The following is a 17,605-nucleotide window of genomic DNA, read 5'->3' on the forward strand; positions in this document are numbered from 1 at the left end:
CCAGCAGTTTCAAATAAGACTCAGTGTCGCCCGCTCTGGCCCCAGGGATGCACTTAACTATGGCCGCTGGCTTCGCTAACTTCACGTTTCTCAAAATGGAGCTGCCTATGATCAGAGTTGGTTTCTCAGCGGGTGTGTCGCTGAGTGGGGAAAATCTGTTAGAAACGTGAACAGGTTGATGGTGCCCCGTGGACTTTGAATGCTTACGACTATTCCTCCTTCGGACAGTCACCCAGCCCCCCCCCTTTCCTGGCTGCACAGGAGATGCCGGGGGACGGCTACCAGAGGCTAACTCAGGCCGTTCCGCACCGACTACCGGGGACTGGCTAGCTACAGTAGCTAAAGACTGATCTACCAAGGTGCGGAGCCGGACTTCTAAATCACTGAGCCTCGCCTCCATGTCTATAAATAAACTACACTTATTACACGTACCATTACCGCTAAAGGAGGCAGAGGAGTAACTGAACATCTGACACACCGAGCAGGAGAAAGTAGGAGAGAGAGAGGGAGAAGGAGAAGCCATCGCTAGCTGCTAAGCTAAAGTCGCTAACGGCTAAGCTAAAGTACTGTAGCGTCAGTTACCAAAACTTTAGAACAACTATGAGATTGATCAGCAGTCACTAAAAAGATGGAAAGAACTGTGAGTGCTTAGGCAAAATTACTGTAAAGTGTTTAGCTGACAGTTGGCTGCTGTCATCTAACAAATGTAACTGTTATTTAGTGAGAGCAGCACAACACGGTACCAACACACAAGCACCGGAAACGGAAATGAGTCGACACGCTTACCGCAATACGTCAGCAACCAGTCAAATCATCTCCTACAAACAACAGTTGGTACAACAGTTGGAGAATGGTACAAGACCACAAAAACTGAACTGTGCAGCAGGAAGAGAAAACTAATGCAGATGAATTTCTAAATGTACATAAATTATAAACTCAGTCATTAAATCTGCATATAAATAATGCAAGAAAAATATGAGTTAAACGGCTCCCCAGGCAAAGAAGAAAGAAACTAAGAAAGAAAGGATGAAAGAGAGAGAGAATAACGGTGTGTTGCTGCCCTCTGCTAGTGCAACTGCCTACTGCTGGAACTGCTTTTCACAGTCAATAATTGATTACTTCAATTCGTTAGTTAAGCTCTTCAAAATGAGTTTGATAGCAGAAGAGCTCTACTTTAATAAAAAGAAGCTGTATCATTGGTGGTTTCCCAAGAACACCCAAACACAAGAAAAGCGATCTGATATGCTTTCCAGTGCAGTGAGGAATACACACATACTCAACAAATTCAAATTAGACATTTTTCAACCTTCCAATGATCACTTACAGATCAACATCTGAATCTGAATGTGTGTAACCTGATTTTATTGTATACACATGATTATTTGTATTAGAAAAAAATACTTTACTTTATTTTACAGTGACTGGTAAAGAGGTAGACAGGAAGCGGGGAAAGAGAGGTGTATGACATGCAACAGAGGTCAGTGGATGCAAGCGAAGCAGCAACGGCTGCAACTGCAATGTGGCATGCACTGTAACCATCTGACTACCAAGGTGTTCCATGTGAAAACATATTTGAAGTGCATTCACACACTTTTTCATAATTATGAGTCATTAGACTTGTTTGTCAGCAGTGTGACAGGAGAAGACCCTCCCTCTATAGGGAACACAGAGACACTGAGGAAACAGACCTGTTAGACCGCCATAAACCAAAGCCAGGATAAACAGCTTCAGTGAATATGGTGTTGAAGGTGTGGAGGTGGATCAGTGTGCCAGAGGAGACTCTGTAGAAGGACAGAGTGCCAGCAGGACAGTCCACATACACTGCTACTCTACCAGAGGAGGAGGAGGTGAGGGAGGAGGAGGGGGAGGAGGAGGAGGAAGAGGAGGAGAAGGACCGTGTCCTTCTTTTACTGTGACAGGCAGAGTAACCATAAACATCAGAGCACTCCTGACTCCAGGACTGCTTATTCCATCCAAACCTGCAGGACAAATGGTCTCCCCTCCTTCTGATCCCTCTGTAACTCACTGATATATAAACTCTTCCTTTCCACTCAACCTCCCAGTAACAGCGACCACTCAGACCATTTCTACACAGCAGCTGAGGCCAGTAGTCAAACCTCTCTGGAAGATCAAGATATGGCTGCTCCTCTGTCACCAATGTCACCATCCTGTTGTTGTCAGACAGTTTGAGCTTTCTGTGTACTGTGTTTGTGTCCAGTGTGAGTTCACAGGCATCTGATGGAGAGAACGAGACACAATACAGCAGCAGTTAATCATCTAACACACCTGATGGGTTTGCTGCTTTATTTACAGACTTGACGGTTTAAGGTTCAGTGTGTAAGATTTAGTGGCATCTAGTGGTGAGGGTTGTGAATTGCAACCAACTGTCCAGACTACCACTGCCCTCTAACTTTTCAAAGAGTGTAGGATAGCTACGGTGTCTGACACAGGACAGAGAGTAGCCTGTCAAGAAATTAGGTTTCTTTAGATGGATATATTAAGAAATTATATCTAATTATTCAGTAAACCAGATGTTACTGTGACTTGGCCACTGACAGACAACATGGAAAATGTAAGCCAAGAGTGTGAAACACTGTTTCTGCACCACAGTCCATTATAAACCACACATTAGATAAAGTTTATACAAACATTGACATGGGAAACACATTCATTCTCGCTGTGATTATGGATCCTCACAAAAACTGCCCGCCAACAATAATATCTGGCCCGCTGCCAGAGTATGGTGTTTTGATAGGGGTAAAAAATATTAATAAATAAATACTTTGACAGCAGTCGTTGATGACTGCGGATCAAACACTGAAACACAAACACTGCAGCACATACTGTAAGGGGGGATTGAAGTCCTGCACTTTACCAACTGAACTAACCAAACTTCACATCAACAGCCTCCAATATTATGTCTTATATTCTCACCCACAATCTAATGGTTGAAACTATTGCTCTAATGCAAAACTTATTTGCCGACCCCTGCAGTATATTATTACTACTTCTTCTTCTTCTAATGTACGTATTCAACACAGTGATGAGTGTCTGCACTGCCTGAATTCTACCAGAAGTACAACAAGAAGAACGTAGTGACGAAATGCGCTCTGTAGCGCAGTTTGTCTGTTTCCAGCTACTGTAGAAACATGATGATGCAAAGTGGCGACGTCCATGGAAGGGGGTTCCCGCGGTTATGGAGATATAAATGTCTCATTCTAAGATAATAAAAACATAATGGTTTATTATGTAAGTTCTTTACACACCACTGAAAATATATTTATGGATCTTCTATTGTATCATTGTATTTTATCTTATACTTCACAGTTTTAAGACATCCTGCTGCTACATATAATTTTTCTGTTTTGCTACATTTCTGAAAAAAGTCACAATTTTTTAAATTAGGGTTCTGTTTCTTTTATATCTTCTTGATATTCTATTTTATATTACATGTTCTTATACTGTTTTACGTCTGTTTTTTATTTGGAGCCTTGCAACGAAATCTCGCTCAAATGTACATCGTGAATGTGCAGTTGAGTAACTAGTCTGTCTAAGTCTAAGTCTAATATTGCATTTCTGTCAATAAATCCTCAGAAATATTATGCACTGGAGCTTCAAAAAGGTTCATTAGGTAACTTTTATTGAAGTATCTTTTTGGCATATTTGCTAAAAATGTCACTACATCCTGACAGTTGTACATGGGAAAGATAATCTTTTTTTTTTTAAATCAACGCAGGAGGGCAACGCAGAAAAGTTTGCATTGTATGTTCAATTGCTAATAACTGCAGCTTAAAGTAGATCATTACATTTATTAATTTAGCTGACGCTCACACCAAAGGCATTTGATTTGATTTGATTTGATAGACTTTATTGTCCCCGAGGGGCAATTTGTTTTGCAACAGTAGTCGATACACCTCAACCAAATAATAAATAAAATACCTAAGAACATAAAACATACCAACATACAGTAGAGCGACCATGAAATATAGAACACTATATATCCATAACTCACACGTTGCAGCCAGGAAACACAGACAGGCGCTTGAGAACTTGTGGTGGAGTTTTATTGCTGTCTTCCACAAGATTTAGCAATGTACAACAACTTTTACCTGCCTGTAAACGTCTCAGCTGCCTAAAGCTAATAGCGTCTTCTTGTAAGTCTTTCTGATTACGGGGAATAACAACATACAGAGCAGAATAGCTCTTCTTGGTGGTGACAACTGTGCAGTGCATTTCAATACATCCCACTGCTGTTGAGCATTAAATAACATTGCAGCACACATTTATCAGGATGTATTTAGGAAAATCAACCATACTACATATTCAATTTTGAAATTGAACAGAAAATTTAAAAAAAATCATTTGTGGGGTCCCTTACACTCTTTTAGAACTGAACAATCTCCTGTCATTCAACCCCTTTGGTGATGGAACCTTGGCTACAGGAACCACTATGGATTCTTTCCATACCATGGGAACGTTATTATGTGATAAGGAGAGCTGGAAATGAAAAAAAACATAGAGAAGTTTTTAAGTAGTCGGCGCTGATGTTGTCCCTGACTTTTCCTCTCATTTGTCTGTTCAAGAGTTCTCCAGACATCCCTTTCAACAATTTGAATCTGATTACTTTCTGAAGCCACTCTGAATTCAGCCAGTTCATCACTAAAATCGTGGGGGTCAAATCTCGTGAAAAATTATTTAACTCCTCTGCCAGGATGGGTTAGGCTTATTGGTGCTAAACACTCTTTTTTTCCTGTTCTGAATTCCCACCATAGATTTGATTCCTCTCCAGGCACAGCGAGAATTACCATTTTCAAGTTCATCCTCTATCTTATTTTTAAACTGCATTTTGGCCAGCTTTATTTGCTTTTTCATCAACTTCTGAGCATCTCTTTGATGGTGAATGTCACGCAGGTGAAAAGCTAGCCTTTTTAGTAACCCAGGGCTTATTGAGTGTCAGTTCTTCCAAGTTTGTGCAGGACTCTTTAAAAACATCCCAATCAGTACTGTGAAAACAGCCATTCCTGGATAACGCCCTCTGTCCACATAGAAACTTCTTCGCGCTCAACTTTCCCTTTCTTGAGGGTCGGTTGATCAGGGCTAGAGAGACACAGTTGTGGTCAGAAGAGCCTAATGGCGCCATTGCATAGGATTTATATGCACCCTTTATGGTGCCATAGCACAAGTCCAGTACCATATCTTGTTGGACAGGTTACATACTGGTAAAAATGACGAGGGGCTTTTTAAGACTACAACAGTTAAAATCACCAAGTATATAATGCGGTGCATCAGGGGAAATGCTTTGCAAATGATGCACAAGTTTAACAATAGTGGATGTTGCATCTACCATGTTGGCTCTAGGATGAATATAAACCATATACTTGTGGGATTTCCCGTGGTAGATAGAATGGGCGCAGTGGAACAGATAAAAGTTCGATGTTAGGGCCACAAATAGATTCCCTTACGACAGTCTTACACCAGCGTGAATTGACATACAAGCACACGCTGACCAAAGCCATTGATTTCAAAATCCCAATTCAAGTCATGGTCTGTCAACCAAGTTTCAGTCAGTGCAATCAAACAAGCATTTTTGTATTCCAGTATATACTTCACGTTCGCTTGCAGTTCATCGACTTTATTCCTCAGTGACTGTGTGTTTCCGAGGATGACAGAGGGAAGTGGCAGGCGGCATAGCCCCGGTCTGCGTAGCCTCTGCCTCACTCCTCCTCTCCGGCCACGCTTCCTTACTCGTACCGCTGTCTGCCTTCATGTATGAATAAATCCTTGTTTACAGATCTCTAGCGGTATGCCGTCGGAAAAGGTCCCTGCAACAGAACTGTTGCATCGCATAAGAAAGTCATGACTATATTTCTGTCTGTTCTGGCTGGTTGCGATGTTGAAAGTTCAATACAGCCCCAAGAACAACCATGTTCATGAATAAAGCACTCATAACGTCCATGATGACTCCACGTAGTTAAAAGAGAAATCGAAAAACACCCCATACACAAAAGTTGGTTAAAAAAAAAGACAGATTGGTAAAAGTCCACATACAAGACAACAAACACATGCAACTACTGCTGCTTGTCGCTGCAACGAGTGCAGCGCCAGATCTGGAGGAGTAACTGTTGACTGCATGTGCCTTATCCACTGCGCCATTACCACATAGATCTAGACTTCAGAGTGACTTATTATTTAACTTCTTCTTTAAAACAGAGAACTGAATGCAGATACACAAGCTTTTAATTTAAACTACTTAAACATTCATTTCCTTGTTTTCATGAGTCAAATTGACACTTACACTTCTTAAGACCAGGTTTCAGTCTCTGCTCACCACCATGTTCCAACCTGGAAATAAAGTCAGAATGGACCTTAAGAAGCTTCCTCATCAGTGATCTTCAGAAACCTTAACTCAGATCCACAAGACAAAACAGCTGCATTTATAACACATTTTATAAATAGACTCAATTAACTTAATTAAAATAAAATAATAAAAAGGTCAGACAAAAAGGAAAGTAAGTTTTAAAAATAAAAATTATTCAAGTCAGTGGTCAACAGAGACATTTTTGTCTTGGATTCAAAAGTATTAAGTTAATTAAATTTCATTTATATAGCACAATATCACAAATCTACCTCAAGAGGCTTTACACTCTCTGTGTCAATGGACACCAAATGTCCTTAGACCCTTGATAAAGATAAAGAACCACCCCAAGAAATCATTTAATTATGAAAAAAAAAGAAATTATAGCTCAGGAAGAGCAACAGAGGAGGGATCCCACTTCCAGACAGGATATAGATGTCTATAGATGTTTACAGAATTGACCGAAATAAGTGTTAAGTGTTGAATAATGTCTCAGATCTCAGCCTGATAATCAGACCGTGAGTGTTCATTTTATGTCTCTTTATGATTTAGTGTGACATCATGTTAATGTCAGCTGTTTTCTGTTTGGGAGAGGAGGAAGATCACTGGGAGACTGGAGAGACATCAGAGGAGGAAGAAATTCTTGTCAGTCTTGGGGCTCAGGGAGGCAGGCCCAGTGCCTACTTTTTTTTTTTCTTCCTTTTTTTTTTAACCTGTCCTGCCCGGCAGCCGGCGGTATGAGTATGAGGAGCTGGATACCATATTGTGCCAGACAGATTTTACTTTAACAAGAGAGTATTAATATACTCTTTTGTCTGTATTGTTATTTATTCAAATTTATTTGTCACCGGGCCAGACAGGGGACAGACATGGGGATGGGGAATAGAAACACCACATAAACAGACAGCACAGAGAGAGGGCAACACCTGCAAGAGAACTGGAAATGGGGGGTGGGGACAACAGGAAATAGCAGAAGGAAACACCAATTGCAAAAAGCAACAAAACCTGCAAGAGAACGGGGAACACAAACAAACAAAAACATAGAGACAACCAGCCGAACAGCAGCAATAAACAGCTGACATAGGAAGACAATTGAGAGAAAAAAAATCAGGCAACATAAATAAATAAGACAGCACCGTCGTGAGAACTGAAATAATAACAATTAATTTAAATAAGTAACTGAATGAAAAACATCAAGAATAATTCTACCAGTGAGAACCTTGTTTGTGTGTGTGTGACTGCAGCCTGGCAGGCCTTGTAGTACATCTATGCATGCAAGGGGGCCTCCTCACATTTTGCTGTCAACAACCTTGGGGTAACGAAGACTTAAACATCTCCAGAGATTGGCAAGGTAACTCTAGGGAAGGATCCAACGAAGGTTGAGGTCAAGGGCAACTGGACTTGGTTGAAGATACAGTTGCCCTTGATCTCAACCTTCGTTGGATAACTATGACCTGGATAACTGAGAACCTTCACAGACATCTAGGGAAGCAGCATTTAGTAGGAGAGAAGGCAGAGAACAGACTGCAGCGGGACACTTATGGTGACACCAGACTTATCTAAGGTGTCTGATTCTATTGGCCTTCCATGCACACTGATGTGCAAACACACTGCAGCACATGCCAGAAAACCGGTGCTGTCCACAGGTCTGATCGGGCTCCTCTGCAGGCCATGCCCATGATCACCACCCCTTCAGCTGTAGAGCCATAGATATCATGCGGCCATTGGAGAAAAGCAGCTCAGGGTACCGGTACATACATTAGAACAAACTTCATGTCATGTCTAATGGGCTGTCTGCAGGTACTCCTTACCACCCTGAGACTGATGGCCTGGTGGAGAGGTTCAACCATATGCTGAAAGGTTTGTGGCAGTTAAAGGGAAAGAGTGGCTACCATTTCTTCTTTGTGCCAACAGGGAAGGTTCTCAGCTTTCAAACTCTTGTATGGCTCTTGACCACTGGACTTGCCAGAAAGCCTGATAGTTTTAACCAGGTCAGAAGGACCGTTTTCTTCAAGCAAACTTATGGTTAAGTGACAAGGCCCACTCACTGTGGTTAGGAAAATGACCCCAACCACATATGAGGTCCTGTATCCAGAAAAGGGGGAACCTTCTTAAATCCTTGAAGGAGAGGGGTTCCACTGGAGAACATATCCCTCTTGGTTTGCCAGATTAAAGAGGATGATGATTCAGAAGTGGTTGTGGAGGCCTGGAAAAAGCCTGGGAAGATCGACCTGACTTTGATGTCGCCTGGATGGTAACCAACCAGTGGAGTTACAGGTAGGTGTTCGCAAGCGCTCCACTGTTGTTCCAAGAGAGACCAGGGCTGAAGACCATACTGAAACATTCAGTTCCTTCATTCAGGTAGACTCAAAGAGGACAAAGTCCAGTACCTTGTAGCTGGCCAACTCTCAAACTGCAAAATATGAGTGGGCAAAGCAGGAGACAAAATACCTGGGCAAGCAGCTTGGACATGGGGAGATTCATCCACAGGTGGACAGAGTCGAAGCCATCCAGAAGAGTCACACACCAAGAAGCAAGTGAGGTCATTACAGTAGGTTCATTACAAAGTTTTTCATTTTTGCTGCACTACTGACTAGCCTTACTGGGAAGCTCATTCATAAGTTGTTTGGAGTCACTCACAGGATCACCATTAGCTAGGCAGGTCCCAATACGTTGTTTGCAGTCATGTGATTCCGATGACGCTCAAAATTCAGAATAAAAGCCTTTTCACACGGGAAGTGATTTACGTGCCTCGTAATTCATTTTGAATGAGAGGCAAGCGTGTAGGAAGGGAGGCGTGGGCATTGCGACAGGCGTAGCGACAAGCAGGCATGTTCCCGTGAAACTGTCGCGGTCGTGTTTGTCTCACGCACACGCCCGCCCCTGCCAAAGTTGAACTGACTTGAACTTTCTGTAGCCTACGCGACACGCAGCACAAAAAGATGTATGAGAGACTGATCCTCGCCGTCTGTGACTTCCCTGAAATATCACTGAACAGTTATTGGGACATTAACAGGAGGGCATTTGCATTTATCAGCTATAGGAATATGAATAATATATATAATATAATAATATAGCCTATCAGCTAACGTTACTTAGCCTATAGTTTCACGTTAAACTAGGCTATGAAGGAATACAGTAGAAGGATGTAGCAGGATGAGGGACTGATCCTCTCCATCTGTGATTTCCCTGAAATATATTAACAGGACAGTAACAGGAGGGATTTATCAGCTTTATGAATATGAATAATATAGCCTATATAATAATATAGCCTATCAGCTAACGTTACTTAGCCTATAGTTTCACGTTAAACTAGGCTATGAAGGAATACAGTAGCGCACAGAAGCCGTTGCCATGGTTACTATCTATAGAGTGCTTTCCGTTTACTCGCGGAGCGCTTGTCTCGGTGTCTGTTCACATGAGAAGCGCAGAGCAACCACGTGGGGCCAGGCGACTACGCAGGCGGAGTGTTGCTTCCCATGTGAAAAGACCTTAAGGTAGGAAGTGAAAGGCAGAATGGATGAGATAAAGGAAAGACCAAAAAATAATGCCTTCAGTTCCAGTGGGGTCCTTGCACATTTCTCTTGCTAGGGCCCTAAATATACCCCCCAATGTCCACACAACAGTTACATTTTCATTCTCTTAGAAACACAGCGTTACACCACGTGACTTACATAAAGTACTTGATACTGCAATTTATTTTCAGTTGGATTTGATTTGTACAAAAAAAACTCTGCCCTGTAGCCTAACCTGGGGCACTTTTTATTTTGAGATTTGTTTAAGAGTGAGACCAAGTTTTAAGTTGAAAACTTTGCTTCTTCTATGAAGATCACTGTCTTCATTTTAGCCCCATCAATATGATTTGTATACTTCCTGAATCTTTTTACCTCATGGAGGAAATGTTGAGAGCAGGTGGAAGTTTGGGGAGACCAAGGTCAAATTTGGAAAAAGATGAGAAATCTTAGTTATAACTAAAGAACTCATTTTATATTTAAATTCCTAACTTCAAACCATCTGGATCAGTGTGATTTCTCATGAGCTGGGCATTATCTTAAGAAGCCTTTAATAACAACTTTCCTAATAAACTCCAGAACAGCTACTAAATGGACCTTGACCTGAGATTGTTTTGTCAACTGCAGTTTCCAAGGTAAAGCAGAAATTTGAACCTCTTGATGATTTTGCGGGCGGCACGGTGGTGCGGTGGTTAGCACTGTCGCCTCACAACAAGAAGGTTGGGGGTTCGAACCCCGGTTGCTCTGGCCTTTCTGTGTGGAGTTTGCATGTTCTCCCTGTGTCTGCGTGGGTTCTCTCCGGGTGCTCCAGCTTCCTCCCACCATCCAAAAACATGTAGGCTAGGTTGATTGGTTGCCCTAAATTGTCCTTAGGTGTGAGCGTGAGTGGTTGTTTGTCTATGTGTGGCCCTGTGATGGACTGGCAACCTGTCCAGGGTGATGTCAGCTGGGATTGGCTCCAGCCCCCCCACGATCCTGTACGCAGGATAAGCAGTTGACAATGGATGGATGATGATTTTGCATTATGGTTTATAGTAGTTTATAAATGCTTGACTATATTTGTCATATTTGCATTTCACTAAATGATAAAGACCTGATCCTGGTCTGCTGGTCTGATATTAGTTAGGAGGTCATTCTCAGCGGGGACATGGACTCTCAGCACATCAGTTACTGTTTCCACTGTTATCTGCAGGGGTGCTGGTTCAGACTGTGAACCAAGAGTTCTCAGCTTGTCAGGCAGACAGAGAAACAGTGTGTGAGCTCTTGTTGCCTGTTCATACCTGAGTGTGTCTAGTCCAGCTGACAGCAGCTTTACTCCTGAGTCTCCTGGATGGTTGTAGCTCAGGTCCAGCTCTCTCAGACTGAAGGGGTTGGATCTCAGTGCTGAGGCCAGAGAAGTACAACCTTCCTCTGTGATAAGACATCCTGAAAGCCTGAAGACACACACACACACACACACACATAATATATTTTTATCTATTCTTTCCTTGTCAGTGTGAATTCATAATTAATGATTCAAATTATCAAAATATTAAATTACCCCATCAGTCCACTGCAGTAAAATTCATCCCTTCATCAGCAAAGTATTTTGACTAGGAAATGTAAGCATAGCTATGGTCTATGCTCCAATTGGTTCTGAAACTACTTTTTACTTAATGTATTGATAACTCAGTGACTGTATCAAAACCGAGGAACGAACACTTGACAGCTGAATAACTTGAGATGGTGGCCTGTGTAAACAAACAAAATGGTGGCAAGTTGCTACCAGATAATAAAGCGACAAAAGTGAGTACACCCCTAAGTGAAATTGTCCAAATGGGGCCCAAAGTGTCAATATTTTGTGTGGCCACCATTATTTTACAGCGCTGCCTTAACCCTCTTGGGCATGGAGTTCACCAGAGGTTGCCACTGGAGTCCTCCTCCACTCCTCCACTCCTCCACATCATGGAGCTGGTGGATGTTAGAGACCTTGGGCTCCTCCACCTTCCATTTGAGGAGCCCCACAGATGCTCAGCAGGGTTCAGGTCTGGAGACCTGCTCGGCCAGTCCATCACCTTTACCCTCAGCTTCTTTAGCGAGGCAGCGGTCGTTCTTGGAGGTGTGTTTGGGGTCGTTATCATGTTGGAATAAAAATTATTCTAAGTTGTGAATCCTGTCGTGTGAAGTCCATCGCTCTCTGTCTGCTAACTTCTCTCATCCTGCACCATGTTGATGTAGTGATGTTAATTAAGCCTAAGCATAAGCCGTCTGTCAGAGCTAGATCAAATGAATGACGTGTATACAAGTATTATTCTGTTTGAAATAAACTGTTTCATAGTTGTTTCAGTTTTGTGCAAAAGGAATTAAAGGCCTGTCCCAAACATACAGTAGGCAGGATCAAATCAGGGATTTAGCAAATAAAAGTTTTACCCAAAGTTAATCATGGTCTCAGGACATGGTTCCAGTAATCCATGTCCTTAGTCTGCTTGTCTTCAGCAAACTGTGTACGGGCTTTCTTGTGCATCATCTTTAGAAGAGGCTTCCTTCTGGGACGACAGCCATGCAGACCAATTTGATGCAGTGTGTGGCGTATGGTCTGAGAGGCTGACCCCCCACCCCTTCAACCTCTGCAGCAATGCTGGCATAGACTGTTAATAAAGACATCATGTCTAGTAAAGTAGTGCTGACTAAGGGTAAAACTTCTTTAAGCAGCCTAGTTGGGATGGAGTCTAAAAGACAGGTTGATGATTTCAAATATAGTCTTAATAAGCCCGACAAGCAAACCGAATTTAGACGAATCTATCAACAAATTGGCACAGAACTGGAATAGAATATATCAGGAAAAGACATTAACAATGCATATGACAGATTCTTAGAACCTTTTAAGTATTTATATGACAAAAATTGTCCAATAAAAGAATATAGCAGACCCGGGCCCGTGCCCGCCATGATTTATTGTCCATGGAACCCGCCGTGGCTCGGGGGCCTGTGGAGAATAAACGACCGAGTTTTAAATGAAAGGGGCTTGCGGTTATGAAGATCTGAAATGAATGTATGTATATGGCAGTGTTATTTTATTTCCAATTTATTGCACCACCTGGAGGCCGATTGATGCAAAATTTCACACAGGCTCTTGGGAGGCCATGCCAGATAAGGTCCCCGAGTTTGGTGTAGATCGGACATTGCAAACGTAAGATGTGACATGACATCCTGTTTTTAGCTTTTGGCCGGTTTTTGTTGGATCAAAATTCCCTCTACAAACTTTCTTCGGCTTGGTCCAGAGATGGTCCGTGCCAAGTTTCGTGTCGATCGGACTTGCGGCTTCGGAGGATTTAATTAAAATAGGTTTTCCAGTTTTCGCGATTTTGCTAAATGAAAACGTCATCGCACAGAGGCGTGTCCTATATATATCGCAATCGGCAGCATCCCCCAAACACGTAGACATAAGGTTTATGAATGTAGTAACATGTAGTGGGCTGTAGTTATGAGGCAAAATGTCCTTTAGTTGAAAATCCCTTTGGAATGAATGGGATTGTCTGATGGTATTTGAGCTTCGATTATAGCGCCACCTTTTGGCCGAAGTGCACCAAATTTTTCAGGTGTCATCAGGGCCCCATGGGGAACAGTTGACCCAATTTGGTGTCAATCGGACTTGGAAAATGCATGTAAGTGAATGGGGGGAGGGGGGTTATTCTGTTTCTTCCTGGTTATTATTAGTTTCCCTGTGGCTTTCTGCCTGCGTCTCATTAGTCCTGAGCCCCCCTCACCTGTGTTGCTCCCGCCCCACTCGTTGGTCCCTGTGTCTATATACTGGATGCCTGCTTGTCTCTTCAGTCTTGGTCACGTCCTTCGTCTATGGGGAGTGTTCTGCCTTGTGCTCCGTGTAATGGGAATTTCATGAGAACCATCTTTAAAACACTGCCATGTAACTAATCTCACTAGGGGCCTCCAGCCTCTTGGGTATGGGGTCAATGGAAGGTAAATGTGTGTGATGTGGGTGTTTTCCCTTTTCCCTGGAATATTCCCTGGTTTTTGGATTGCCTTGTGTTTGTTGGATTTACCTCAGTTTGGACTTACCCTTATGCTTCCACGTAAGCTTTTGTTTTTTTTGAGTAATTAAATCCTTTTGAACTGCATCCTCGCCTTTTGGTCTGCATTTGGGTCCAGACCTCAGCCTTCACTCAGCCAACCCATGACAAAAATAAATAATATAAAGAATATTAAAGAAATATGGGCTATAATGAATAGTATTATAAGAAATCGTCCTAGACAAATACAGTAGGTTTTCCTAAGTATTTTATTGATAAGGATAAGAACTATTATAATATGGATGATGTGGCTAACAGTTTTAATCAGTTCTTTGTAAATGTGGGACCTGACCTAGCTGGGAAAATCACTGTAATAAATTAATAGAGAGAAATCCAAGCTCAATGTTTCTCAGGCCAGTGGATGAAAAAGAAATATTGGAAATTGTGAGCAAATTCAAGATAAAAAGTCTACCGATTATAATGACATTGACATGACTATAGTGAGAAGTAATTGAGGGGATCTCAAAACCATTAATATTTATATGTAATTTATCATTTGAAACAGGTTCATTTCCAAACAAAATGAAAATAGCCAAAGTCATACCTCTGTATAAAAATGGGAGCAAACACCAGTTCACAAACTACAGAACTCCTTACTTCCACAATTCTCCAAAATACTAGAAAAAATCTTTAACAATAGATTAGAAACATTCTTGGATAAGCATCAATTACTCACAGACAGTCAATATGGATTCAGATTAAACAGATCTACATTGATGGCAATAATAGAATGAATTGAGGAAATCACCAGTGCCATAGATCATAAAAATTATGTAATGGAGGTATCTGTACGGTATCAGGGGGATAGTATTAGACTGGGTGAGGAGTTATCTTAGTAAAAGACAGCAGTTTGTGAAGTTGGGAAGCTCCAGGTCAGTATGTTTGGACATTGCTTGTGGTGTCCCCCAGGGGGTCAGTTCTGGGACCAAAACTGTTTATTTTGTATATTAATGAAATATGTTCAGTATCTAAGTTGTTGAAGATGGTGTTATTTGCAGATGACACAAATATATTCTGTTCAGGTGAAAACCTTCAGCAACTAGTGGAAGATGTCACTAAAGAAATTAACAAATTAAAAATATGGTTTGATAGAAATATATTATCATTAAATTAAAATAAAACTAAAATAATGTTATTTGGAAAATACAATATGAATATTCAGGTGAACATACAAATAGATGGGGTTATAATTGAGAGTTCATGAAAATAAATTTATTTTTATTATATTAATTATAGATGACAGAATCAGTTGGAAATCACACATTTATCATGTACAATCTAAACTATCAAGATCAATTGCAGTATTAAATAAAGCCATATTTCATTTACTGTGCTGAGATTTGGGGACACAACTACAAAAGTTCATTATATTCACTATCTATTCTCCAAAAAAGAGCAATAAGGATTATTCATAATGGTGGGTATAGGGATCACACTCACTCATTATTCTTACAGTCAAAATTATTAACATTTACAGATCTGGTGAAATATCAATCAGCCCAAATACTGTTTAAAGCCAAAAATAACCTATTGCCAAGAAATATTCAAATATTATTTAGGGAGAGAGAGGGAGGTTATAATTTAAGGGGGAAACACAACACAACACAACAAACAGGATACGGACAACCAGGAAATGTTTTTGCATTTCAAGCTCTGGACTAAAGATCTGGAACAGTCTTAATGAGGAACTAAAGCAACGTCCAAACATAAATCAGTTTAAAATCAGTTATAAAGATATGGTTTTCAATGGTTACAGGGATGAAGAAGGGGGTGAATAATCAATAAGTTTTTCTGGGGCTAGTAATTATCTTCAGTTTCATTGTGGTCATTTATTTCTGAGTTGCTGGAATTTATTCTTTCCTATTATATTTTTTTTATTTTCTTGTTTAAATGATTGATGTACATTTTGAATTGCTTTTGGATATAACAAAGTAGATGTGCAAATATTTGGGACGCGGGTCGATTACTTGTAAGCTTTTGATTTTTGGATAGGGGGTGGGATTAAATAAGGTTTTTTTTCTTCTTCCCACTCCTTTTCTAATCTAAATCACTTCGATTTGTTTACTTGATTTCATTTTCTTGTCGAATGTTCTTTTTACATATATTCGTAACAAACATAATTACCAATGGTTTAGATGAAGCACAACACAACCTGTTGTTATCAGCTGGTCCGTTTGTTTTGGAGAGGAGGAGACCGACTTTGGCTCCTTGCTACATTTTATCTGTTAACATAAGCTGAATGCTGACCTGAGAGTCTCTAATGCACAGTGTGGACTCCCCAGTCCAACAGAGAGCAGCTTCACTCCTGAATCCCGCAGGTCGTTGTTGCTTAGGTCCAGCTCTCTCAGACTACAGGATGGGGTGCAGAGAACTGAGGATAGAGCTTCACAGCTTCTCTCTGACAGATTACAGCCACTCAACCTAGAAAATATAGACAATACACATGTGAAAACATTCGTCTCTGTGTTTTAAATTACTTACACCTACAGTATATTTTGACAGCAACTATTTTCATATCAGTGTCTGAAAAGGGAAGTGGTGTACCGTAATGACGATGAAGATAAATGACAACAACATAAATGTGACAGTTATGGCTGACTCTTTACATGTTTATTAATCCTGACCTGAGAGTCTCCAGTGTACAGTCTGGACACTCCAGTCCAGCAGAGAGCAGTTTCACTTCTGAGTCCTGCATTAGGTTGTTACTCAGGTCCAGCTCTCTCAGATTAGACGATTGGGAGCCAAGAACTGACATCAGAGCTTCACAACTTCTCTCTGACAGATTACAGCCACACAGCCTAGAAAATATGAACATCGCATTTTTGAAAATATTACTCAGTGTTTATATGATTTAGGTTTATATAATATATATATATATATATATATATATATATATATATTTATATATATATATTTATATTATGGCATGCCGTTTAGGAAATAATATATATATTTATGGTTTGTCTGTCTGAATATATGGAATGAAAGTCTGAATATATGGAATGAAAGTCTGAATATATTGAATGGAAGTCTGAATATATTGAATGGAAGTCTGAATATATGGAATGGAAGTCTGAATATATGGAATGAAAGTCTGAATATATGTAATGAAATCATCATCTGACATCATTAAGGCACTGGCGCCATCTTCTGTTTTTGATGTGATTAATCCGTATGGATGTAATTGTGACACTATGAGCGAATAAGTAAGAAATCTAATGTCAGCTATTTGGAGCATTGAAGAGATTACAAACACACTAGCAAATGCATGTACACGCCATAATACTGAGAACCATATCCAGTAGTTCTCCTGATGAAATAATTTATTCTCTTTAATCGTGGAAGACTGAATGCAGGAAACCTCCCAGGCCAGGCAGTTCCCGTTTATCAGGAAAACAAGCCTTCAACCTCACACGTGCCCCCACAACAGCTTAAGTTAGTTCGCATCCAAACTAATCTTTTAAACACCAAAGTCACAGAAAAAATAACCTGGCAGCGGTAACATATTTTGTCAGTGGAGTTCGGTGGCTTTGAAGAGAGCGATATAACAGCTATTTCTGGTTAAACACAGGATCTTACTCTTTAAAAAGTTACTGCCTGAGCCCTTTTGGGTGGACATACGAAGATTGTATATAGGGGTTGTTGTGGGGGGCATCTGTGACGTTAAAGGC

The 17,605-nt window shown here is 40.8% G+C and overlaps 1 protein-coding gene across 1 annotated transcript; it reads right to left on the reverse strand.

Moving 5' to 3' along the window:
- Positions 1 to 1,895: 1,895 nt before the first annotated feature.
- On the reverse strand, positions 1,896 to 16,691 carry LOC123965447 (NACHT, LRR and PYD domains-containing protein 12-like; the record flags this gene model as incomplete). Its single annotated transcript, XM_046041964.1, has 5 exons — positions 16,559 to 16,691; positions 16,182 to 16,355; positions 11,148 to 11,300; positions 6,296 to 6,342; positions 1,896 to 2,235 (listed from the first exon to the last, which is right to left on the reverse strand). Coding segments are annotated over exons 1-5 (845 nt in total), but the record flags the coding sequence as incomplete, so codon positions are not given.
- Positions 16,692 to 17,605: the final 914 nt, after the last annotated feature.

This window comes from Micropterus dolomieu, unplaced genomic scaffold (genome assembly GCF_021292245.1).
Source record: "Micropterus dolomieu isolate WLL.071019.BEF.003 ecotype Adirondacks unplaced genomic scaffold, ASM2129224v1 contig_9724, whole genome shotgun sequence".
In the NCBI taxonomy this organism is placed as follows: Eukaryota; Metazoa; Chordata; class Actinopteri; order Centrarchiformes; family Centrarchidae; genus Micropterus; species Micropterus dolomieu.